The sequence below is a fragment of the Macrotis lagotis genome, chromosome 3 (assembly GCF_037893015.1).
Source record: "Macrotis lagotis isolate mMagLag1 chromosome 3, bilby.v1.9.chrom.fasta, whole genome shotgun sequence".
NCBI classification, from domain to species: domain Eukaryota; kingdom Metazoa; phylum Chordata; class Mammalia; order Peramelemorphia; family Peramelidae; genus Macrotis; species Macrotis lagotis.
Window position 1 is genome coordinate 237,548,691 of NC_133660.1, and position 27,013 is coordinate 237,575,703.

The 27,013-nt window shown below is 37.7% G+C and overlaps 1 protein-coding gene across 6 annotated transcripts in view; it reads right to left on the minus strand.

Annotated features, from left to right (window-relative positions):
• TRIM66 (tripartite motif containing 66) overlaps positions 1–27,013 on the minus strand; it is a 125,512-nt gene that overhangs the window by 18,430 nt on the left and 80,069 nt on the right. For all 6 annotated transcript variants that reach the window (XM_074230251.1, XM_074230250.1, XM_074230253.1 and 3 more), the window contains one exon: positions 20,990–21,151. In XM_074230251.1, the coding sequence (XP_074086352.1) occupies positions 20,990–21,151 (162 nt within the window). The remainder of the gene's footprint in view (positions 1–20,989; positions 21,152–27,013) is intronic.

A 27,013-nucleotide genomic window follows, 5' to 3' on the forward strand; every position in this document is an offset into this window, starting at 1 on the left:
GGGATGAAGTGAAAAGAGAGAGAAAATAGAATAAATGGGAGTGGGGAGGAGTGGATGGAGGGAAATACAATTAACAATAGCAACTGTGGGAAAAAATTATTGAAGCAACTTCTCTGATGGACTTATGATAAAGAATGTGATCCATCCCAGAGACAGAGTTGATGGTGTCTGAACACAGACTGAAGTACAATTTTCTTTTTCTTTTTCTTTTCCTCTCACCTTATTTTTCATAAGGTTTTTCTACTTTTGTGGGAGGGGAGGGGGGATTAGGTCTACTCTTACAATAAGACTTTTAGTAATGTATAAATAAAGAAATAAAATTTTAAAAAATCTAGATCTCAATCTATGGTCTTAAGCTCCTCCTCTAGTTGGTGAGTTCTGGTCAAAGTTATTGCAGAGGAATCTGGGAATCTATGTAGCCTAAATAATATATGTTTCAAACATAAATTGTTTACTATCTTTCAGATATAGGTAGATGTTTTTGTAATTAACAAATCAGAGAAATACCACAATTGCAGGTAGTTTGGAGATATTCAGATTTCAGAGAGCAATGATCTGCCATTACCCATAGAGGCTCCATTTCCATGATCAAGACTTCTGAACTTCCTTTATCTGATCATAATTGCCTATAGTTCTTATCTCTCTGAGGCTTATTCCAATCAAACCTATTCTTTTTCCTCATCATGACCTACAATCTCTCCACATCTTTTGAGTTACTCTCCTCCCTTCCCAATATCTACCCCTTAGTGAACCATACAACTCTACACAGTCCTTTACTCTTGAACCAGTGGACATTCATACCTTGCTATCTACCAACTCTGATTTACTACATCTGCCTACCTCTTTTGCTTCACAGCCAGTGATTGGAATTGAAAAAATCTTACAATCAGGCTAACTGGATCTAGTACAAAGTTTTATGATCTAATTTCATTAAGATAATTCCTTTCACTTGGCAGCTATGTGGTGTGGTGAGTAGAAGACCAGTTATAGATACTGATCTTCCTGAGTTCAAATCTGGCCTCAGATACTTCCTAGTTGTGTGATCAAGTCACTTTACTCTATTTGCTTTAGTTTTTTCATCTCTAAAATGAGCTGGAGAATGAAATGGCAAACTATTCCAGTATCTTTGCCAAGAAAACCCCAAATGGGTTTTAAGAGTTAGACCAACTACTTCTTTTGTAGTGGCTATACTGCCTTAAAGATGGCATCTTGGAATTCCTGGTTTCCATTAAGACTAATTTCAAGAACAACTACCACCCCCTCTACATGAAGCCTTTGCTGCTGGATCACTGTCTTCCAAAACTATTATTCTCATTTTGTGTTATGTAAATAATTAAGTATGAACATGTCTCCTCCACTAGAATATAAATGCCTTAAAGTCAAGGACTTTCACTTTTTTCTTAACATCTCCAGTGCTTAGCAAAGTGCCTGTCATGTAATAAATATTTAATAAGTGCTTGTTAATAAATTGATTTTGATAATGGTCTTCTTTTAGTAAAGTTTTTTTAGGTTTTTTTTTTCTTTGCAAGGCAAATGGGGTAAGTTGCTTGCCCAAGGCTGTGCAGCTAGTTAATTATTAAGCGTCTGAGGCCAGATTTGAACTCAGGTACTCCTGACTCCAGGGCCGGTGCTCTATCCACTGTACCACCTAGCCACCCCCTTTTAGTAAAATTTATTAAAGTTCTTCAGAATATGTTGAGGTCTGTACTTATAGTATAGGTATTTGGCATCTACCAGTCCATGAAAGAGAATAAACTTCTACTGCATAATTCCAGCCACTAGGTCACAGCTTGCTAAATATTCAGCAGGTACTAAATTTTTACAGCTTCCAATGATGTACTGCACTGCTTCTACTGTTGCTCTGCATGATCTCCATCGATCACTAAATGCAGGCTCTAACTTCTTGTGTTAATGGCCACATCCCAAATTGCCTTTGTGAAAGTCACCATTTCCACAAACAAAGCTGCCTTTCAATCAGTGATTCTTTGTTGACATATTGTTGGGGGCAGTTATTCAAAAGTAGTCAATAAACATTTATTGGGTGACCACAATGGGCCAGACACTGTGCTAAGCAGTGGTGGATACAAAGAAAGGCAAAAATGATGACCCTGCTCTCAAGAAGCTTACAGTCTAATGGGGAATAAAGACAATCCACAAAAGGAAGCTAAAAGAGAGGTGACTTGCCAGAGGTTACCTACTGAGGAGTCATGATGGACAGAAAAAGTGGAAATGAAAACAGGCAGAGCAGCTGATGACAAATGAGTTGATGTGGTAGATGTCTGTGAAGGACCTTTTGATTACATTCTTGACTTTTCATAGGTTCTAGAAATAAAATCACTTTTGACTATATTTTATAAATTGAGTCATGTTTCCATTATCAGGCTTTACTATTATTCAGTGAGGTCTACCTATTCCAAAAGCATTTCTGTAGGGTTTTTTTTACCTATAAATCTAATTTGCTCCAGGAATGTCTATCAGTCCTCTTCATTTTTGGTGAGGAAGTGATAATTTCTCTATAGCTGTCTTAGGGTGATAAACCTTATGTTTCATTACTATTGTACAGATTTCTTTAAGATGTCTCCCAAATCTGTTGTGGTTATTTTTATAGTTCTTAAAATATATATTAAGAATGATATTGTATAGTGTTAATTGCTTTAAAATTATTTTATATTTGTATTTATGGTTTCAAGATGTTGGTCTCAATATAATTATTCATAGCCACTTCTTTCATATCTTTATGTTTAATGTGTCTTTCCTAGAGGAAGCAACTATACATATTGCCTTTATCCATCAATTTAATGGGATGACTGGATTCAAGTTCCAAGCTTTCTTTGATGTACATTAAAAATTGTACATTCTTCAAGTCCCAATGACATTTTGAAGCTATAGAATGTTTGATGTCATCTATATATAGCAAATGATTAATAGTGTTTTGATTAATAATGTCTATGGGTGACGTCTTCTTTCATTTGTAATTCATACTTAGTTTTTTTAGGAAAAACAATGCTGGAATTGAAGTTAAGCTAAACCATAATAGGTTTATGCTGTTACCCTGAAAAATACCATATATCATGTTCATTGTTTTTGACATTTTAGAGGTATTTTTTAGAGTTTTTCATATGGGCATAATTTGACCTGAATTTGAAACTGAGTCAAAAGTTTTGTCATAATCATCAAAGACTAGATAACTTTTACTTTTTGGACAATTAGTTCAGGCAATAATTACTGAAATAAGTTGATTTTTTATAGTCCTGAAACTTTTTGCTCCTCAGATAATATATCATTTTATAGACTTTTTAATGATATAATCTCTGAATATTTTGGAGAAAGTATATAATCAAGTAATTGACCTATATTTGCAAGGGTCACCAATATTTTCAATTTTGGTAGTAAATACATGATGCCTTCTATTAAATGACTTCGAGAGGAAGCTGGTAAAGCTTTCTGCTAATAATTCTAATTTTCCTGAGAGGCTGGAATTTTAGTCATGTCCATAGACAAAACCATTCATTAATGGTATGGGAGCTTTCTGTTTCCCATTTGAGCTAATTTTCATTTTTATTGTACTGGGACGTCTTGTGACAATTTAAATGACCAGGAATCTTCACAACATTGCTATTTCTGTTGCAGATAATTCAATCTTTCTAATAATCTAGGTTTGTAATCTTGGCATTTTCCTGGACTCCTCATTCTCCCTCATTCCCCATATCAAATCATCTGTCAGTGTTTGCTGTTTCTACTTTAGTATAACATCTCTCCTATTTAATCCTTTTTTTCTATTCACTCAGCTATCACCTTAATATAAGCCCCATCACATCTTACCTAGACTATTGCAAAGGTCTCCTTACCTCTCCCCACTGTTCTACTTAATGCTGCCAAAGTAGAAAATTACTTACAAAAACATCTGATTGTTTGGCTCTCCTACTCAATTCCAATGGCTTCCTATTGCACAAGACTCAACTATAAACTGTTCTGTTTAGCTTTATCTTTCCTGTTTCATTGGATATTACTATCCCTCCTGCTTGTCATCCAAATTGGTCTTATTTCTGTTCTTCTTATAACTATTTTATTATACATTTTATTTTTGTTTTAAAATATAAATTTATTATTATGTTTAACTATTATGAATTTAACTACTCCATTATCAATATTACTCATATTAATTTTGCATTTATGATTTAAGTATTTGATATGAACTTGTTGCCCGACTCCAAACTCACTGTAAGGATCAGTTTCATTCTTTGTACTTGAATCCTCAGATTCTGGAACATAGGCACTTAAAAAAAACTTGATTATTAATTCTTATGGGGTTCTCTTGCCTCTGATTTTTTTACTTCTCAAGTCTCTTTGATTGGTGTTGAATTGTTTATATTATTCTTTGAGTTGAGTTGAGGTTTGAGTTTGAGTTGAAATGATAATTTTTTTTATTTTTACTTTCAATTACTGATTAAAAGAACACTTTCTTCTCAAGATTTCTTTCCATATTTCTTTTTTGTTGCCTTTAATTGAAAATTTTGACATTCATATTTTCTACTAGATATACCAGATAGATAACAATGTCATCTTCTATAGCATTCCCTCAGATGTTATTCTTCCTCATCTTATACTCACAGGTTGGGTGTCCCAGAGAGCTGACAACTACTTCAGGTGCCATTAAGGCATGATCAATCTTCACTTCATAGGTTATAGACACAGCTTTACAAATAAACTGATAATATATCCCCTTTTTTTACTGTGATTACATATTATAACTTTGGGCTAGGGAATTGGTCAGAACCAGTTCCTTAATATTTCTAAGGTCCTTTCCAGTATCTTCAATTACTCTCTTGAGTCTCTCTGCCACAGTGGTTTTTGAAGCCTGTCTTTATGAGTATTCCTTGATAGCACTAACTTTTCTTTTCTGGGTTTTACTAAGACATTGCTTGCCACAAACAATTGTTAACAAATTATGATATGTTTTTATGTTATCAAATTATATGGTTATAATAAGTATTAGATTTTTTGAGTTACTATGTTTTGAGATAATTGGTCTGCTAGTTGGATTCATGCCATCAAAATTAAATGGGCTATTCATGATTTGAGTCAATGTGCTTGTATCCTTTTTAAGATCATTTGAAATAACAATGCTGATTTTGTCATCTTTTATTTGGTAAAATAAAATAGAGTTTGCAATAAATGGAGCTTTTCAAAAATCTCAACACTTTGAACTTTTCTCTCTCTCTCTCTTCAGATTTGAGCAGCTCCTCAATTTCATACCTTACTTTGTTTAATCTAGGCTTAGGGCTGAAGTTTACACACACACACACACACACACACACACACACACACACACACACACACACACAGATATAAATATATATGTGTATGTACATATAGATATTGGTCAGCAATACATTATTATGTGACTGGAGTTGAAAATATCATTGAGAAGAAACACTATGAAATATTGGACTATAATTGGGGTTTCTATTTTGTTATAAAATCTTTAATCCATTTTATATGTATGCATAATTTTCCACTTTAGCTATCAGTGCCATCTAAAAGGGAATCATTTCAAGGAGATCAGATACTGATATTTCTAATTCATTCTGATTTATCTTTTCTTCTTGAGATATCAGAACTCGAAGAAAAGCCTCTTGCTTCATTGTCTTCCATCTGATCATCATGATGATTTCAAAGTGGCCCAGCCTACAACATAATTCCACTCTGTCTAATTCTTAGAATCAACAGTATCATCACTCTTGCTGTGATGTTAAAGCGATCAGTGGTATCACCAGAACCCAACTGGCCAGTAGGTACTTAAACATTTGATCAGTTGATTAAAAGAGTAATTTTTTTTAATCACAGAAACTCATGAAGAATATCTACTAAAGGATGAAAAGAAGTTACAATTACCTGCTAATGGGAATACCACATTAGTGAAATCTTCCATTTTTGAAGTGTTAGAGTATTTACCAGTTTTGTGCTTGTGCTTACACTATTCATTACATGGAATGACCTCCCTCTTCTTTACCTGATGCATAGTCCTTTAAAATACCTGATAAATGGTCCTTTAAAATCCAATTTAAATACCACCTTCTTCATAAAACATTCCTTGACTCTTTGTTGATAATAATCTTCCCCTGTTATTTCACAAATTCTTCCCTTGACATGTAATATGGTAGAATAAAGTGATTTCTATTTATGTCTTATCCCCTTACCAGAATGTCATCTCCATGAGCACAGGAATCCTGTAGTAGCTAAGTTTTGTGCCTATTTCCTTGCCTGACAAGTGCTCTTTAAACAATCAATGTTTATTAAGGGTCTGTAGTATTAATGAATGAATGTTATAGCCCTCAAATGATAGGTTTTTTCCTGTGGGTCAAGGACCCTTAACAGAAAAAAGTATCCCATCTGTTCTTTATAACAAAAAGAGTACTCAGTAGCCCTGGGACTATGGATTAGTTCATGGATGTAGGAGACTTTTCTATATACAGATCTCTTTGGTCTTAGCTTAGTACCCTCACACTACACAGGGGAGCATATCTAACATTGTGCTCAGACTACATGGTCACCCAGGCATAGCACAGAAGACGTGTTCTTTTTAGATTTAGAACTTAGGGGATGGAAGCTGCTGTACTTGAAGACTTCTCTAAATTAAACTATCACTAAGCTCTGATTTTAACCAATTAAAAGTCCATTGTGTACCAGTTGTATCATAATCTTGAGGCCTTCCCTCCCTGACCAGTAGCTTCACTGTCACCTCCTAACTGCCCAATGAGCCAGCATTCAATATAATCCTCTGGCTACTAGGTTCATCTGATCCTAGTTCAAAAGAAGCTAAAAGAACCTTTCCTAAGGTAACCTTTATATACTTTGACAGAAATTATCTTGTTTGTCAACTGTGCCCCTCACCACCACAAAAAAGACTTTTAAAAAACCTAATTTAGGATGTCAGTTCTACCACTTCTTGGTTTGATTCCTTTGGACAAGTCACTTAATTTCTCTGGACTTCTGTTTTGTCATCTGCTTAATGGGAAGTTTGACAAGAAGATCTCTTCTCTCTAAAGTCCTTTTCATCCCTGACATTTTCTAATTCTGTTTTAAAAGGGTTAAATACTCAGCTGGCTGGTAATTTATTCCAGGGGCAGGTTGAATCAGCTCTGCCATCTTTCATCAGGATGCCACCAGAGTGCATGGGGTACTAGACTGGAGTCAAGATAGCCTGTTCAAACCCAGTCTCAGATGCTTATTAGCTGTGTGACCTGGGAGAGTCACTTAACTGCTATTTGTCTCAGTTTCCCCATCTGTAAGATGGGGATAATAATATCTCCTACCTCCAAGGGTAACCATGAGGATTAGTAAACCCTTAGTGCAGTGCCTGGTTCACATGAAGTACACAGACCAAAGCAAAAAAAGAAATTAGATGACTTGTTAAACAATGGTGAAATTAATTAGGTCGGAGATAGGGACAACTTTTAGAGAAGACCTCCAACTAGGAACTCTCTGACCCAGTGATACCAGTCCCCTGGGACTTCCTCCCTTCTCATTTCTTGTTCCTGTCTTCCCTCATTCACTTCGTGCCTCACCTAAAGCTCCATCCTCTGCAAGAAACTTTCCCTGGTCCCTTCATAATGAAAGGGCCTTCCCTCTAAGATCCCATCCATTTGTACCATCCACAGTTGTTTGAATACTATCTTCCCCCCATCCTAGAAGGATGGGATTGTCTTTTGACTTTCGTTGTTAGCCCTGAGCACAGTATTCTAGCCCACTGTGGATTTGACTTGACTTCTCTCTCAAACTCAGCTGCCAGGCAATATAGGAGCCAGTCTGTCTGTCTGTCTGTCTGTCTGTCTGTCTGTCTGTCTGTCTGTCTCTCTCTCTCTCTCTCTCTCTCTCTCTCTCTCTCTCTCTCTCTCTCTCTCGGTTTTTGATCATACAACCAGGTAATTCTTAAGTGTCTGAAGCCAGATATAAACTCAGGTCCTTCTAACTCCAGGGCTAAGTGTTCTATCCATTGTACCACCTAGCTGCCCCAGGAACATAGATTTCTAAGACTTTTTCTCCTTATAGCATTTCCCCCTTTCCCCACAACTGGGAAGGTAAATAGTACATAATATATTATCCCCATTTTATACATGAGGAAACAGACTAAAGTGACTTGACCAAAGTCAAAAGAGCAAGTAAATAGAGCAATCAGGATTTTGAACCCACTTCATTGGACAATCATAACCCAGGAGGAAGAGCAATGATGAGGACATAGAGGGAGTCCCTTCATAGTTCTACTCTCAGCTCTCTCATATGTTTCTGAGTCTTTCTTCATCCCAAATCCTGCCTGGATCCCAGGTTTTTGTGAGATCAAAGGTGATAATGGAGATGAAGATGCTAGATAATGTAAGGGAGTATTATTATTTTTGGTGGATTTTTTTTTCAGAAGAAACCTGTGCAAACCGATGAGCAGAGTGAATTCTTTTTAAAACCTAAGATAATCCTCAACACACGCAAAGTCTTCATAATTCCAAGGGAAAACAAACTTTTATTTTTAAATTACATTTTTAAATTTGCAAAAAAATCAAGCTCATTTTGTTGTACAGAAAGAGCTATTAATGAACATTTCAAAGGATAGAAATAACAAGTGAAAAAATTTACCCTGATTTCTGTACCTTTCAAAAAGTATGACAAGACCAATGGTTAAACAGAGACACTCTCTCATTATCACCTCTCTTGGCTCTCCTTCTGTCTTTTCTCATGTTCTTTTTTTTATCTTTTCCTATTCCATGCCATTCCCTTAACTGGCTTGTATTATGGAACTAAAGTGCTTTAAATTTTTAATTAATTTATTAAGTGGAGTTTTATATTCTGTTTTGAAAAATGGCTAGATGGAAAAAGTTCTTACTATGTTTCTCTTCTTTAAAAAAATTATTTTTTAACCTGTATATGATCCCTGATACATGTGAATAACTCTTAAGAGGAAAAAAAGATTAATTTCCATAGTTGTCACATCTCTAGATATGGGAACTATTAATACATCCATATAGGTGTGACATTAGAAAAGTCACCTTGCCTCTCTGGTTTTCAGCTTTTATAAAATGAAAAGTTTGAACTGAATGATCTCTAAGGTACTTTCCAGTTCTAAATTCTTCCACTATTAGTAGCTTCTCAAGTTTTGACTCATTGAAGAGAACATTGGATCAGGAGTCTGAAGAAGACCTAGACTCCAATGCCAGCTAACTTTGGTACATCTCTATCTGTGTGACCTTAGGTGAGAGGTTCTTCACTTTCCTGAGCTTCAGCTTCCTCATGTTGGACACAATGACCTCTGACATCACTTTCAACTCTAAACTGATGATTCATGCTTCCATTAGCCTGTACACTTTCTCTTACACCTCTCTTCTGGGGATCCCAAGAACCTACATCATGAAGCAGAAGAGAGGCAATGATGGTACAATGGAAGGCACTCTGGTCTAGAACTCAAGAGCTCTGGACACTAGACTCGGCCATTTACTTGAGAGGCCATCATTTCTTTGGGACTCATTTCCTCACCTCTAAATCAACAAGATTCACAAGATAGTCTCCAAGATTCTGTCCCCTTTATTTTAATTCCCAGGAAGTTTAATATTCTCTCAATATTTTTAAATAGAAAATTGAGAGTGATTATATATCATCTACAAAGTAGCTCTGACCCATAGAGCAGCCTTGAGAAATTTATACATTTACTTGTTATAAATTATGACCCTGTCTTTCTACTATTAATTACCCAGTCATTGCTCTAAGAAAGAATACGGAGAAAATCAACAAACTATGTGTACATATAAACTAAGCTTAACTTAATCACAGTGATTTCTAGAGAATAAGATATTCCACATAAGTGATTTTCCAGATAGCTAAAATATTGCCCCTCTCAATGCTGACACTTTTTTAAAAACCATCTTTAAAAATAAAGATGTCTTTCTTTCCTGCCTTTTAAAACAGAGACAAAGCATTAACTACTCTTTTCTCAATGATTTAGGGCCAACTTTATGACAGGGTTTTAACATAGGGTGCCTTCAGAGATAGACAAAAGGCTAAAACACTTGCCCAGAAATTAAATGGCCCCAAACAAGTTCTCCTTTTAATTGGTGATTCTGCTGTCTTTCTCTTCTTGTCAACTGTTTTTCACAGTATTCTAGCAGTTCAGTCACCACCATCCCCAAATCTTTTCCTTGTGATAATCTATCAAGATCTAAGAATTACCAAGGAAAACCAGATAACCAACCCATTCAAGGAATATCTTATTTTTTTAACCACCATTCTAAGACATCAGGTTTTGATGAAGGCATGAAGACTGGTTTGATGACTCTTGGAGAAGATAAAATGTTCTAGAACTTTGGATAGGTATTTTCTTCATGTATAGGTTTTTTTGGTTTATTTTTGTGTCCTGAAGTGTTGAAGTTGCCAAAACTCTGACTGTTGAATAAAAATTACCATCATTATACCTATTCGGGGAAAAAGAACAGGTGATGTGGAAGTGAATATGGGAAATCCTTGAAGATCCTATGTTAATACTAGACTACTCTTGAATGAAGGAAATGAAAGATAAAGCCAAGAGAGCTGAATAAGTTAACAAAATTCAATCACTGGATCATTGATGATTCTCAGGCTTTTTGACAAAGAATCATGATCTGAAGGACTGTTTTGAAAATGAAATATTGATATGAAATTTATACTGGCTCAGGAAACCGAAGGAATCTTCTGAAGTTGTCTCCTGTGTTAACAGAGGGAAGGGCTGTCTTGAATGTGCCAACTGGATGATGCCAAATGCAAGAGTCAAAAGGTGAAAGAGAAGACAGTATTCAGAAAATACAGAAGCTATCAGCAAGCTGGTTTCCAGATGACAAATTTTTTCACAGTAATGCACAGAGAAAATCTTCTATAGCAGGAAAGGTGTTTTGCAGCCTGATCAGGATGAGAGGCTAGTAGAAGCCTTCTCACACAATGAAATCATAGACTCTTTAATTTTATAATTTTTATTTATCTCCCATCCTCCATCTTGACTCTGGACCCCACAAAGATATGGTCTTATCTAAAAACTCTGTCTCCTTCAGTTCCTAGCAGTGTTCTGCACAGGGTAGGCATTTAACATGTATGAAATTGAATTAAATGTATGAAATTAAATTGAATGGATTAGACTGAAGGGTACATATGGCCATATAAAATCATGAATGTAAGAAATATGAGCTACCATCTCTGGATTTGCAGTAGAGGAAAGAAAACAGGAGTAAAAAATTAAAAGATAATAAGGATGAGTAGATTGAGAAAAACCAAAAGTGAGAAATCAAAGAAAGTAGAGACTTCTTTGGGAATACAGATTAATCTATGTGTAGCCCAAACTTGGCTTAAGGAAACAACCTAAAGGTAATTGTTTACTTGGCCAGGAGAGCTTGATTTTAAGTTGTAAATAAAAATAGTGGGTAAAACCTAGAAGACAGACTTCTCAGAGCTTATAAGACTGGTCTGAGAAGGGGCTGCATTAAGTTATTAGATATAGGGAACAACAAAGGTGGCTGACTATACTGAATTATCAAACCATATAATCCTATAACAGACTGGGGAGGGATTTTACCCTGTCTTTCCCTAAGAAACTCATAGTATCTCCAAAGATAGCCTCCTGATAAAGTTTGTGACTGATAAAATTACATTTATTCTAATCTGCTTTATAATCAAGATAATTCTCCTGGGAGATTTGTCCTTGGGACTTTGTCACTATTAAGAAGTCCAGGAGATAGGGAAAAGTCTATAATATCTGAGAGAACATGGCAGGAGAAATACCAACAAAGACAGGCTGTCTGGGGATTGGTCCCCAGCCATTTACTCCTCTGACATCCTCCCACATTCATCATTATCACTTTCAATGCCCTCCTTTCTCCGTATGTATCACAGTGTGTGTTAAACAGAAGTGAAATGACCACGTTGATAGAGAGGTGGTAAAGAAGAGATTCCATGCTGATTGTTTGACTCCAAATCCAGCACCATATATTTCTTTTACATGCAAACCATTGTCTTTCCATGACTTCCATATCCTATACTTGTAAAGTTGATTTTTAAAAAGCAAGTGTAGGCCTTTACATTTGTCTTTGTAAATTGTGAAATTTAGATTTGGTTTATTACTTCATCATATATATATATATATATATATATATATATATATATCACATCCTTTCATATATATGCATATATATACTTCATCCTGTATATATATATATAATATATATATATTATATATATATATATATATCACAATATATTTGTGTCTCTTGGGTCTTTTATCCAATATGCTAACTATCCAACTATCCCTCCCAACTCTGCATCATTTTAAAAATCTGATGAGCATGCCATCTGTCTTTCTCAAATTACTGATAGAATGATTGAATAGAACAAAGCCAGGAATAGATCTTTAGGGTTTTTTTTTTAGACTTCCCTACAATGATCACTTTCTTGATGCTCCTCACATATAACACTTCAGCTCACATTCTTTTTTTTTTTTTTAGTTTTTGCAAGGCAATAGGGTTGAGTGATTTACCCAAGATCATATAGTTAGGTAATTATTAAGTATCTGAGGTTGAATTTGAACTCAGGTCCTCCTGACTCTAGGGTCGATGCTCTATCCACTGTGCCACCTAGCTGGTCCCTTCAGCTCACATTCTAATACCTTCATATGACTATCCCCAGTACCTGGGGTGAACTGTCTCCTCCCCTCCTGCTCCACAGAATCCCTACTTCCTTAAATATTCAGTTCATGAATCAACATCTTCTACATGAAAACTCTCCATATGTTGTCATCTGCTCAGGCCCTCTCTCCTAAAACTACTCTGTATTTATATTGGACTCATTCTGTGAATGAGTTTACAGATGTGCGCATTGTTTTCTCCAAAAGGAGGCTCCTTGGTATCCCTAGCACCTAGTCCATTAGCAGGCATTCACTAAAGGATTGACTCATACTGGACCTTACTCCTTCCATACTGAACCTTCTTGAAAGAAAGCATGGTAGAATAAAATAAGTAATGGACTCAGTGTAGGAAATTTTTAAACAAGTTATATGTAACCTTGAGCAAATCAATTCACTTTTCTGAAAATCAATTTCCCCACAAAACTGAAGGCTTAAATTCACCTCATGGTGGCAGAAGCCCTGAAGCTATTCTAAGAAAATGGAAGCTCAAAGAGTCCTATCAAACTAGACTGTGTGCGTATGTGTCTGTCAGCCTAGTTGAGTTCAGAGAACTCAACCAGTGATACCAGTGACACATTCTTTGATTCAGAGCAATTCATGAAACCATGTTTAAGGTATGAAGGAATCAAAATCTGTATTAAAGAAGGGAATCTTCACACAAGATGAAATTACATATCTTTTGAAGTGTTGACCTAATACTTACCTTTTTCCCTCACATGATTATCATAAGATTCAATGAAATAATATATGCAAAGTCTATTGTTGTTGAGTTCTTTCATTTGAGGTGTCTTTAGTAAAGACACTGAAATGGTTTGCCATTTTCTTCTCCAACTCATTTTATTAGATGAAGAAACTGAGGCAAACAGGGTGAAGTAACTTGCCCAGGGTCCCACAGCTAGTATGAGTCTGAGACCATATTTGATGCAGAGAGCTGGCACTCTAGTCACTGCACCACCTAACTGACACAAAGTCTATAGAATTGTGTATTACTACACCAAAAGGTAACAAAACAGCAAACTGAGATACGGCCTTCTCCAGTGAGGTGCAGATACCAGTTCAGGGGGTCATCCAAATAACTCCCAAAGCACAGAGAGAGCCTATATCTGCTGAAGTTCTACTTGTCTTACAATGAACAAACTAAGAAAAATCTTCCTCAAAGTTTGCTTAATGTTCCAAATCTTAAACTTTGCACATTTCTCTTGAAAAAATTACAATGCCTACAGTTACAATTTCATTAATTTTTTTCATCCCTTTAGTTATAAGTAGGTTCTTAGAAAATTTGTTTCTATAGGATTTATCTCAGGAGGTTCAAAGCAGTTAGGGGAAAAAACAAGCAAACAAGAAAAGAAGCTATTAGGATAGGGAGTTTCTAGTCATTTTTGTGATAACTCTAGAGGCTGTAACTGTGACCTTTTCCTCAAATCCTTGAAAACAAAATGCCAAACATCAATATCCTCTATCCTAATTCAGGGACAAAGTTTCTGGGACAGGATTGAATCAGACTCCTATGAACTCAGTTATGAAACATACCTGCTTTTTTTCCTCTCATTAGCCATTGTCTCTTTTCCCTTGGCAGTTTAACCCTTGTTAACAAAGCAGACACCTTCAAGGAACAGATCTGGTTTGACAAAAGTCTGAACCACTTTTACAGGACAGCCCCTGAGCATCAGGGAGCACTAATGAATGAAGCTCCTGGGCAGATGGTGACTCCAGGTTTGCTATAATGCTTTTAGCCTTTGACATTATAATGTGCCCATTTAACAAAAGTAAATATATTTGTGTCAGTTTGACTCTCTAATTTTCCATGTTGAGTGCCAGGAATGTGCTGAGAATCTTCATTTCTCTTACAACAATAATAAATTTACATAATCAGATAACAATTCTGCCATTAAAGCTTTAACACACTGGAGAGACAATGTCCCAGAGGGAACTGTGTATGAAATGAGGGGGATTCTGAGGCCCAACTCTCAAGACCTGCTTTTCCAACATCTCACCAATTGAGGGGAAGTAGCTGAGTTTGTCTAGTGGGATTAAAAACCACAGGGCTTTCAGATTCAAACAAACAAGCAAAAAAAAAAACCATCCTAAGTACAATCTGGAGGAAAGGGTAGATAGCAATTCATCTGGAAAAGTACTTAGGGACAATTTTATTTTTTTATCTTTGTATATAGTTAATTGAAAATGTTAACATTCAAAGAGATCTTAGAAATTATCTAGTTAGTCTCTCATTTTACAACTAGGGAAACAGTGCTCAGAAATGCAAAAGGACTTAGAAAAGGTCATACAATTTAATGTATGGTCTAGGAACCTGGCCTAGGACTCAAATCTCCCAACTCCAGGTGCAGTTATCTTTCTACCACACTAGTGGGTGAGAATTCTATCTCTAAAAAACCATAAAGGTGGATTTAATGTCCTGTAATGATATAATGATATGAAATAACACCGCTTTGCAGAGACATCCCTGAAGCTGCTTATCTGACAATACTATCACAACAGCCACCAGACAGACTCTTGCCCCCATTTCCAAATTAGAAGGTGGTAGAGCTATTCCGAATTCTAGGGTTGCAGATTAGGGGAGGGAACAGGCTATTAAAATCACTTTGGCTCAGGCCTAGAACTATGCATAAATTCTGGAAAAGAATAGTAAGAACTTAAGTCCCTAAAGAAAATAGGAAGCTGCATCAGGGAAGCCCAATATTCTTGTTGAAGCTCATTACAGGGACAGGTGAGTGAATTTTCTCCTCCCATCTAACTGTCCTGTGAAATCCAACACCAGCCACAGAGCTATTACTTTGTGCTGAGAACAGCAAAACATCTGCTAAGCTTTATTTTGAGCAGTTGCTGCCACAAGGAAGAAGTTAAATGTGATCCTTATGATCCCTAATGACATGAAATGAATAATACATTAAATAATAGAACTATAAACTTATCCTGTTAGTCCACTGATACAAAGAATTCCCCAAAAGGAAAGTTCCTTCTGCAAGTACAGGTTGGGACCTTCTCTTGGAAGGCAATAGTCAGTTCCTGCTCTCAAGGACCTCCCATTCTAAAAGGGGAGATGACATGATATAAAGTCATATACAAAATAGGTAGATAGAAATACAGATTATAGGGATAGCTGATGATGGATGGTTGAATAGATAGATTATAGTGATAAAGAAGGAAGTTTGATAAGTAGATAGAGAGATGTAGAGATAAGATACAGATATAGATTATAGGGATAGGTAGGTAGACAGACAGACTCTCAGGTAGACCAACTGACAGACAGACAGAGAGACAGATGGATGTTGATAGAAAGACAGATAGGATAGAAAGATAGATGGGATAGAAAGATAGATGGGATAGAAAGATAGATACACACACAAATATATATATATAGGCTAACTTGGAGATAATCAATAGAAGTAAGGAACTAGCAGTAAGGGAGAGCAGAAGAGGCTCTTCAGGGCCAGCTAGGTGGCACAAAGGATGGAGCACTGACCCTGGAGACAGGAGGACCTGATTTCAAATTCGGCTTCAGACACTTAATATTTACCTAGCTGTGTGACCTTGGGCAAGTCACTTAACCCCATTGCCTTACATTAAAAAAATTTTTAAAAGGAATGGTTCTTCATAGAAGGGAGAGGATTAAATGGAATTTGAAGAAAGCTAGGGAAGCCAGGAGGTAGAGAGGAGGACCAAGGGGATTCCAGGCATGGAGGATAATCAGGAAAATGACAAGAGTCTGGAGAGGGGGTGTTTTGTGTCAGGAAGAGCAAGGAGACCAGTGAGAGGAATAAGATATAAGAAGATTGGAAAAGTGAGGGGGAATGGGTCATGAAGAGCTTTGAATGTCAAAAAGAGTATTTTGTTGGATCCTGGGGGTAATAGCCTCTAGTTTCCTAAATGTGGGGTTGACATAAAGATATTTGCTTTAGGAAATTTAGAAAAATTAACTTGAATGGAGGATGGAACGGAGTTTTGGGAGAGACTTGAGGTGAGGAGTCTCAAACATTACCTTTAACAGTCTAAGCATCCAGTAATGAAGACTTGCACCTCAGTGGTGGCAATGTTGGGGGAGAGAAGGGGGTGTACATATGAGAGATGTTACAAAGGTAAAATTGACAAGATTGACAACAAATTTGATAGTGAAAGGTGTGAGTAGAGAAGGTAACACAAGTTGCAAGCCTAGTTGACTAAGAGGATAGTGGTACCTTTGATGGTAATTGGGAAGTTCAGAAGCAGAAGTAGTTTGGGGAAAAGACAAAAAGTTCAGTTTTGGACACAGTGAGTTTTAAGATGTTCAGTCTGAGATGTCTATTAGGCAGTTGAAGATGCCAGAGTGGAGGTTAGGAGAGATTAAGTAGATAGGAGGATAATCAGCCATAGAGATAATCAAATCTCTAGGAGTGAATTAGTATAGCTATAGAAGAAAAAAGGGTCCAGGGCAGAGACCTAGGGGAGACCAATCTTGAGGGGGCATGACCTGGATGAAAATCCAGCAAAGGGGGGGGGGGGAAGAAATAGGATAAAGTAATAACACAAAAACCTAGAGAGAAAAAAATATGAAGAAGTAGAGGGTCAGTAGTGTCAAAAGTTTTAGATATATCAAGAAGGATCAGAACTGAAAAAGGCCATTTGATTTGAAGAAATCACTGGCTACTTTGAAGAAAACAGTTTCAGTTGAATGATGAGGTCAGAAGCCAGACTGTAGAGAGTTAAGAAAAGAGTGAGAGGAAAGGAAATGGAGGCATCAATTATGGGTGGACTTCTTAAGGAGTTTAGCACAAAAAGGAAACAAGATATGGGACAATAGCTAATTCAGATAGATGGATCAAGTGAGAATTTTTTTGAAAAGGAGAGAGACATGGACAAGTTTGTAGGCAGTACAGTTGCATTTAGTAGACAGAGGGACATTGAATATAGATGATGATGTTTGTCCTTTATTCTTGAAGAAGACCATGTCATCAGGGGAGATGATACACATGAATTGTATTTGAGTGGGGGGGGGGGTGCTGTGCTAAGTTACCAGTTTCACTTTCTCCGCTAGAGTCATCTGGTCCAGTGTCCAGATATGGATAAGCTTGACTGGAGATGGCTCTGGAAGTGAGATAATCAGGGTTAAATAACTTGCCCAAGGTCACATAGCTGGTAAGTATCAAGTGTCTGAGGCATAATTCAAACTCCCATCCTCACTCCAAGGTCAGTACTCTATCCACTGTGCCACCTAGTTGCCTAATATGTACATACATACATATATATATATATACGTATATATATACATGTATATATTATAAATAACGGAAATGATAAAGGGAGAAATCTGTTGGAGGAGATGGAATGGAATGGAATCACTTGTGTATGTAGAGCTATTTGCCTTGACATGAAGGGTAAAAGGGGGGATAGTGGGAGAAGGTATCTGAGAGATATGAGAAGAGGCAGAGGGAACTCTCTGCAAATGGCTTCAATTCTCTCAATGAAAAATGTTAACTCCTCTGACCCACAATAATTCAGAGAGGTAGGTAGTAGATGTACCTCTACCTGCACTTCTTAAGTAAAGAAAATGACCAAAGAGGGAGATGAATTGATTTGCCCAAAGTTAAACAACTAATAAGAGCCCAGGTTTCTTAACTCCTAGACAGTGCTTTTTCTACTAATTACACAGATTCTCAAGCTCATCAGATTATCTCACTCAGTGACACTGTTCATTTGAGCCCCATCATTCCTATTTCAAGATGCTGTGACTGATAGGTCATGGCAACAAGGAGCACCCTGGTAGTGCTTATGCAATAATAATCATTATCATCAACCAGAACTAACATTCATGTCACACTTCAGCGGTTTCTACATATGACTCATTGGAACTTCACTAAACGTTTGGGCAAATGGCTAGTTATTATTATTATTATCCTTATTTTACAAATGAGAAAACTGAAGCTCCTAAAGGGATTTGCCTACAAGCATATACCTCATAGGTATCCAATAGGCCATGCTGCTTTTGTTGGACCCTGGAATTACTCCAGAATCAGTAAAACTGAAGAATCACCTTGGCCATCACTGGCATTGAGGGCCTGCTTCCTGGGAACTCCCCACTCAGTTGCCAAGATTAACCCAATGATGTTTGCATACATCCCTTTGCCCTTTTAGGGCTTGTGGTCTAAGAATCACAGATATGGTATCATAGGACATCAGAACTAGCAAGGGCTATAAAGAACATAGAATTAAGCCTTTCACTGCTACAAGGAGCCTTAAAGATCATTTGCCTACTCCCACAATTTACAGAATCTTAGGTCTGAAGAGGCAAAGCTGTCTACCAACACATAAATAAAAAGCCATAGGGTTGGAATTCCAAAACAGGTTTTCTCACTATAAACAGCTCCCACTCCCCTACATCAGTCCCTTCATTTGAGAGAAAGAGAATGAGACTCCAATGAGGGACCAAGAACTGATGACTTGCCATGGTCACACCATGAATAGCCAAGCTATGATAAAAATCAATTTCCAGACTTCTGGTAACAGGCTATTTCCACTACAAGAAAATAAAGAGATCCCAGCCCAGCATGAGGTTACAGCACAGATATTGGACACTGCAGAGGAGGAATATCACTGCTCCCAGGGCTCTTTTTGTCTCCCTGAGGTGCATAACATAGTACAGACATGAGTGAATATGTATTAAAATTATATTCAATTTGCATAGGACACATAATTCTTCTGCAATCTTGTCTAGTTAAAGTTCTATTTTTTACCTCCTTCCTTTCCAACCTCCATTTCCCTCCATAAGACAGCTCTTTGCACCAGAACCCTGCATGACAGGGGGCATGAGAAGCAGGGGTGGAAAAGTGGAAGGGGAGAGGGGGTTATAAACCTCAGGAAAACATAGGAAAAGTTGAAAGAACCCTGAGAGGCTTTAGAAATATAGAACTCTGGATGACTGCTCGGTTGAACCACATCTGAGCAGAAGAACAAGCCAATTCTTACCATGCCAGGCTCACGGGGTTTCTACCAATGCAGTTTCTACCAAAACCAGTGTCAATGCAGCACTGTTTCTACTCTCTCCTATATGCCTCTCATATTGAATTAATTGATAGAGGTTGAGGTGAGATAGGCAGAGCTAAACTGGATAAGTAAGAAAGAGATTCAACACAGAGAAACAAAACATTAGACCAAAAAGCATTAGCCTTTGAGTTCATCAAAATGGAGCTAGAATATATAGTTTAATATAAATTTGAAATGAGGGCACAGTGAAACTCAGTTAATTCTACTCACTAATCTGGTCCTTCCACCAGAGATTCTTATTCTAATATAGACTCAGACAAGATAGAATTTAGATAGGAATCAAAATCTTAGTGCTTGAAGAGCTCTCAAGAAATCACTGACTCCCTTATTCTATAATCTGAGAAACAGAGGCCCAGAGTAGACCCTTCCTAAGACTTCAGCAAGTTAGTGGCAGAGCCCTACCTAAGATCACTGGATGCCCTGACCCCCCAAGGCTGGACCCTTTCCACTGTACCACAGTTGCCCTCAAAACTGTGGACAAATGTGATGGAGATGGGAGGAAGTTATATAAAAACAGTGTAAGGGGAAGGGAGAGAGAAAAGGTTGTTAGACCAACAAATGCTGACCTCTGATCTCGTCAAAATTCCCAGATTTGTGGCACTTAGAAGAACCCTCGATACTCATAATCCCCTAAATGTGTAGACAAAATCCTGAAACTCAGAGAGGTGAAGAAATTTACCTAATGCCACAGAGTTAGGAACTATTCACCAGGTAGCACTTACCCAAAAAGTAGGCATAATCCTTAGGGGGAAAAAATTTAAATGCATAGATTGGTCTGCAGTGCTACTCCTCTTCAGTAGGGAAAACATCAAAGGAGTTAAGTCTTTTAAGTATTTTTTTTCATATTTTGCCTTTGTCTATCTTACTGATTATAAGTCTCATAGGACTTTAGAGTTAGAAGGTCCCTTAGAGATCATCTAGTTCATATCTCTCCTTTTTCAAAAGATCTTACACAAATGCCTCACTCTGCTGTGATATGGAAATGAACCCTAAGACCTTAAAGCTACACTGTAAAAATGCACATCTGGTCCCTCTTACAAAGTTGGAAAGGCTTTAAGCATAAATCCAGCAAAAGGAGCAGTGTGCACACTGACAGAGTGACCCCTAAGCCCAGAATTAAATCCCATCATCCATTTTTTTAGAAGTTGTAGGCCACTGGGGAAGGTCTAGCCTGCCCTCTATTGCAGTCCAACCCTGGTGACCCCATGAAATGCTCGACTCTTTGACTAGACCACCAACTGGCTCCAGGGAAGCTGACTTCATCAGTACCTTTCTCACTGGATTAGGAGAGGAGGGCTGCATAGTGCTGTCCAGAGAGTGTATGCTGACAGGGGCGTCTTCTGCCATGGTCTGGGATAGAGGAGGGATGGCAGGCCTGTCAAGAGGTGGGACAGACTTTGGGCCTTCAGGTACACTGGACTCCTCGCAAGCCTGCAAGAGAAAAGACATGTTTCAGATTTCACAACCCTTCCCCACCATCTCCAGCACCTCCAAGGTACCTCCTCACTCTCACCCACCCCACATATGCTAGTTGTTTCTGTCTTTACGTTTCACATACATCCCCTTCTCCCCTTCAGATGCAGCCCCAACCCTCAACTCAGGGCATTCAAATGGCCTTCTAAGATTCCCTGACTTACCTCTCTCCCTTCTCCAATCTATTCTCTACCCTGGGAGCGGTCAATGATATTCCTACAGCATAGATCTGATGATGACAGCCCTTCTCAGTAAATTCCAGTGGTTCCCTATTACCACCAGATCAGATATAAATTACTCCATTGGGTATTTAAGGTTTTTTCAATCACTGGACCCTTCCTATTTTTCCATTCTCCTTCCACACTTTCAAAGACCCACTGATGAGGCCCTCTTGCTGTTCCTCCCACCACACTCCCTCTCCTCTGCTCAGGCCTTGGTGTAGTTCATCCTCCAGGCAAGAAAGGCTATCCCTCCTCCTCTTGCCTCTTAGCCCTTTGGCTTTTTTTCAAAACACAGCTTAAATACCCTCTCTGCAAACTTCTCACACACCAGAACCTTCCCCTCTAAGGCTGGCTTCCTTCTCTCCTCAGCACATACATATGTATCATATGCAATTTTTTACTTCCACGTTTCTCCTCTTCCCCACTCAGAATGGAGGGTCAGGGCTCATTTTGTGGTTCAGCTTCCTTTGCAGCTTCATGGCTTAGAACAATGCCTGGCCCATGCAAAATACTTAACAAAAGCCTCAGATTAATTGATTGGACACATCCTTGTATAACACCAAGACTGAAGAAAGATCAAAGGAGGTCTCTTTTTTCACCATCAAAAAGTGTAGAGACCATTTGGTTCAATTTCTCAATTTTACAGAGAGACCTAAACAAGACTCTTCACTCTGTAAACAAGCATCATGCCCCTTAAGCTTATGGCCTCAAACTTTCCAAGGAACAGGTGGTACTTGGCTTCTTAACAATAACAGCAGACCTAGTGATGGCCAATGATCAGTTTATCTAGTTCATTCTGTTTTCTTCCTGCCATTGGGGAAGATATACCTCTCTCCTCCCAAAAATAGGTCAGACAAATTGATTTATCTGTTAAAATATCAATGGAAGGTCTTAAGAGTTGTCTTTAAGAGAGGAAATATCTATGGGACTTAGAAAATACAGATGAAAACTGCATTCCTGATGGTGACATTGTAAGGGAGTATGCTAATGTGATTGTGGAAATAAAGGTAGTTCAGGAAGAAGGGGGCTAATGAAAAGAAGGAATCAAAGAGACTCTGCTCCTGAAGAAAGACTGAGACATGGTGAAATAGACTGAGAAAAGTATGGAGAGTTCAAGATGGCAGGTCTGGCATGATGGGGGTGGGTCTGTAGTAATCTGTAGAGACCAATCATCAAGCTTTTAACAAGTATTTAACATTTAAGCGCCCTCAGAGAGCTTACAATCTAATTGAGAAAGGCAATACACAAAAGCAAAATGAAAAAAAGGAAGGAGACTGCCAGAGGAGACTCAATTTTTATAATTTTTATGGAATTGAAACCCAGCAGAGCAGCTGGTGGGAAATGAAGAATTGCCTGGAAAATTCCAAGACCTCTCTAAAGGAAGGGTTTGGGGAAAGAGTTTTTTGCTTTGCCCTCCAACTCTCCAAACAGATGGGAGAGGCATCTGAGATGGTATTGAAGTATACTCCAGGATAGATGGTAGACAAGGTCTCTCTTAAGAACTTTGGAATTGATTGTGCAGCATGGGATATACCCTCATCAGAGAGGGGCTTGTACTCTATGAGGAAGACAGAATTGAAGCATCTCAAAGGGAATGTGTTTACAGAAACCATCCCAGGTGTTCACATGGACTATTTGAGCTCAATTTGTGGTAAAACATTCCAAGCTCATTCATATTGTCTGAGCAGCCACAGCCACAGACACACTGTAAATGTGTCTCTAACATAGTGATTTCTAGTCTTCGAGAATGAAGGAAAAAATCATCTCCATGATGATGAGATCTATAATATAACTTAGTTTTTAAAGACTGTCCTCAGAGAGTTGAGTGAAAACCAGGGAGCAACTAAATGGATAGAGCACCAGCCCTGGAGTCAGGAGCACCTGTGTTCAAATCCGGCCTCAGACACTTAATAATTATCTAGCTGTGTGGCCTTGAGCAAGCCACTTAACCCCATTGCCTCGCAAAAAAACCTTAAAAAAAAGAGTGAAAGCCAGGTTTAGATTTATTGAAAAAATTCATGACTAGTCAAGCAGTAATCAACCCAGTCTTTGGAATTAAGGGTGGCATATTTGTTCTTGCCCAACAAAGTGGAAGCAAGTAGTCTCATTCCCAACCTTTATCTTAAAAGTGGCTGTCTACTAGTGGAATGGTCTGCTTCCTGGGAAGGTGAGCTTCTCCAATAGATCATCTTCCATCAAAAGCTGTCTGACATTGGGGATCTTGGTGACATCGTAAGGGAGAATGAGAAATAACATTATTTGGGTGATAGTGTTGAACAAATTACTTGAGAGAAGCAATAATTTTAGTGTAGTTTCAGTTAGTGACAGTAATGGCTGTTTACATTTGTTTCTACTAATACAAGACAGAACCAGATTGATCTCACTGCTCCACCTTTAGTTATTTCTCTGCCATTTGAGTGCTGAGTTTCACATCACACTCTTTCATTATTACTCTTTTGTGGTTTTCCATTCTGCAGCTTTTAAGAATATATTCCAAGGAAATATGAAAACATTATAGAGCTTCAGTAACCCACTTCAGTGACTCTTAAATGTATTTCAGAGGCTACTGGCATGGGGAAGTCAAGTAGCTTAAGAATTATTCAAATCCCCAATAAAACAGCCTCATTCACATGGAAACACCAAGAAAGGTAGAGTTGAAAATGTAATTGGAAAAGGACTTTAAGTGGCATGCCTAAAACGTTGCTCTGCATGGACAGAATAGGAGAATGCTCCCAAGAAAAGACTGATGAGGTGGAGAAACTGGACAATGAATAGGCATTCTGCAACATGGATGGGTGGAACTTTGTCAACTGATTCCACAGCCAGAATTGGCAGCATCTTCAAAAAAAGCCAGAGTCAGTTTTGGCTATTTCCTTGGTCTTATTTAGTAACTCCTTTATTCAGTTTCAAGAGAGAGGTCAAGCTGGGAAAGGACTTAGGACTTTCTTGATCTCAGCCTATGTGGCCTTAAACAACACACCTCAAGCTTCTCTTTGCCCTTTTCCATTGAAGCTGAAACGAGTACAGCCTCCAGCTTTGAGACTGAAAGGGTTGCAAGAATGAATCATGGGAACTGGAATGGGAAATAATTTTGGAGTCAGAGTTACACTGATGCTTTTGTGGAGCAAGGAGTAACTTTTGAAAGGGACCTTTTCTTGCCCCCCCCACCCCGCGAAGGTGACACCAGGATTCACCTGAGATGAAATTGTTGGGACCAGTGCCAGGTAGGAATTGAGCTAAATTTTAAGTCTATTCCTCTCCCATACCCTGAGGCTGTATGAAAAGAAGAGTATGACTTCCCTCTATTTGTTGGTGAGGGAAATGTTTACACTTTTGTTCTTGATATAACTTTGAAGCAAACATCCCCTTTTTAAAAGCTAATTGATGTTAAGTGGTTAAAAAGAACAGGGAACCTAATTGTTTGCCCCTAACAAAGGAGACAATAGCCAATGATTCAAGCATAGGACAGGATGTCACCCACAAACTCACAAACAGGGTAACCTAATACCCTGAGGAGAAGGTGTAGGCTATCAAACTCCAGAAGATAAGCCACAGTATTTTTTCTACAAAAATAAAAAATAACATCAAGAACAGAAACTATTGCCCCCAAAAAAGCCTAATATTATAATTCTCAGAAAATAAGCAAAGACTTTCAGAGAAACTGGCAGCTAAAGTAATTGTCACTGATTTCTCTACAACATGGCATGAGGTTTGGAAGTTGGAAGAACAACAAGAAAATCAGTAGAAAACCAGGTACTATCATTATTATAAAACAAAAATGCTTACCATGAACAAGTCAATACAAAGTCTGTAGTACTGAAAGCTTGGAAAGATATTTTTACTGAAGAAATTCTTTTTTCATTTTGAGCTTCTATTAAAACCCTTGTCAAAAGATAACCAGCTGAACCCATAAGACCTGGACATCCTCATCAGATTTAAATCAGATGGGAAATAGAATTTCAACATAGCTGGAATGACTGCCCAAGGTCATTTGGCTATCATGAAACAGAGTTGGAATTTGAATTTGAACACTGAGCTTAGACATTTGCAAGTAGAAGCTGTTTAATGAATATTTATTAAATTGAAATAAAGGGTCTTAAGTTTCTTGGGAGTTATAGTCCCCTGATGCTCAAATTAATCTATTTCAGCTTCTTTGGTCCTGAGAGGTTCAAATATGAGAGGCCTATTTTCATATGTATGGGAGGAAGGAAAAATGGTTAACATGAACCTAGAAAGCCCAAACTAAATAGAATAGTCATTTGGGATATGAACCTAGAAAAAGAGATGATAAACATATAAACACAATAGGAAAGGACTTTAGAGTTTGACTCTAATTCCCTTATTTTATAGATAATGAAACAGAAGCCTTGGTCACACAATGAATTAGTAGTGGAGCCAGCACTAGGACCCAGATCAGCTTCCTTTCCACCATATCCATTCACTACTAGGATCAAAGGACCATGGGACTTGAGAATTCATCTAGTTTCTTATCTCATATATATATATATATAGCAAAACTAAATACCATAAAGTAAAAGTGAATTGGCTAAGGCCTCATTGGTAGTAAGTAGCCCAATTTTGAAAATCAGTTTCTTTTTTTCCATTTTTCTGCCTCTTACAGTTTAGTTGGTTTTACAGTTTTTATCAGGCTAGCCTTGCCCAGTCAATGAAGTATGTGGTAATTCTCTGAAATACTGGGTTGTTTACTGTAAATTCTACTGCTCCTTGGGAAGAGCTTATACAGCATTAAAACAGAACCCTGTAGGCTCCTGATAAACATTATCTAGAGGACAAATTTTCCCAAGTACTGCAGACAAGGAAAAAGTCAAATTCCTAATAGCTGCCCCCACACACACAGAGAAATGTTAGTATGCAGGCCAGCCAATCTCTGAAATCTATTCATGACTGACAGAAACTAATCCAGGTAGATGAAGACCAGGGCAAGCTTTAAAGCAGTGTTGAGGAGCAGGAGAGAGCTGGGTCCTGAACTACTAGAATCATAGCTTTAGAACAAGAAGAGATTCTAGAGATCATCTAAATCAATTTTCTCATTTCCTAGATGAGAAAACTGTTACCACATATCCTCTATTTTCTCTTTTTTTGAAATTGGTTGCAATTCCCCAAATCAAGTTCCTCTCCTTATTCAGATTTCCCTTACAAGATATCCTCTTTACAAGAACTTTCTCTGATGAAATGAGAACTAAAATAATGATTTCCATTCCAAATTAAGCTATTATATTCTCTTCTTACAGGCAGTCCTAAAGAAACTTCAAGGATTTAATAGATAAATAAGTTAAGGAAAAAATATGTCACTCATAACTCCAATGTTACTTAGGATAAGAATCATAGAACCATAGAATTGATATTGCTAGTAGTCAGAAAAGCAGTGAGTAGAAAGAAGGGGAAAAGTTTGAGAACTGTGTCTTTGCTCTCATAAATCCCTTACTTAAAACTCTCTTATCACCTAGGGTTTTCTGGCTCAAAAGCTGACTCTATGACCAAGGGTTGATACTTTCCCTAATCAAAAAAGCTTTTACCCCTCAGAGAAGGTCCTTTCTAGCTCTAGAGGCAAGGTTCCATACCTTTTCTAAGTGGGCAA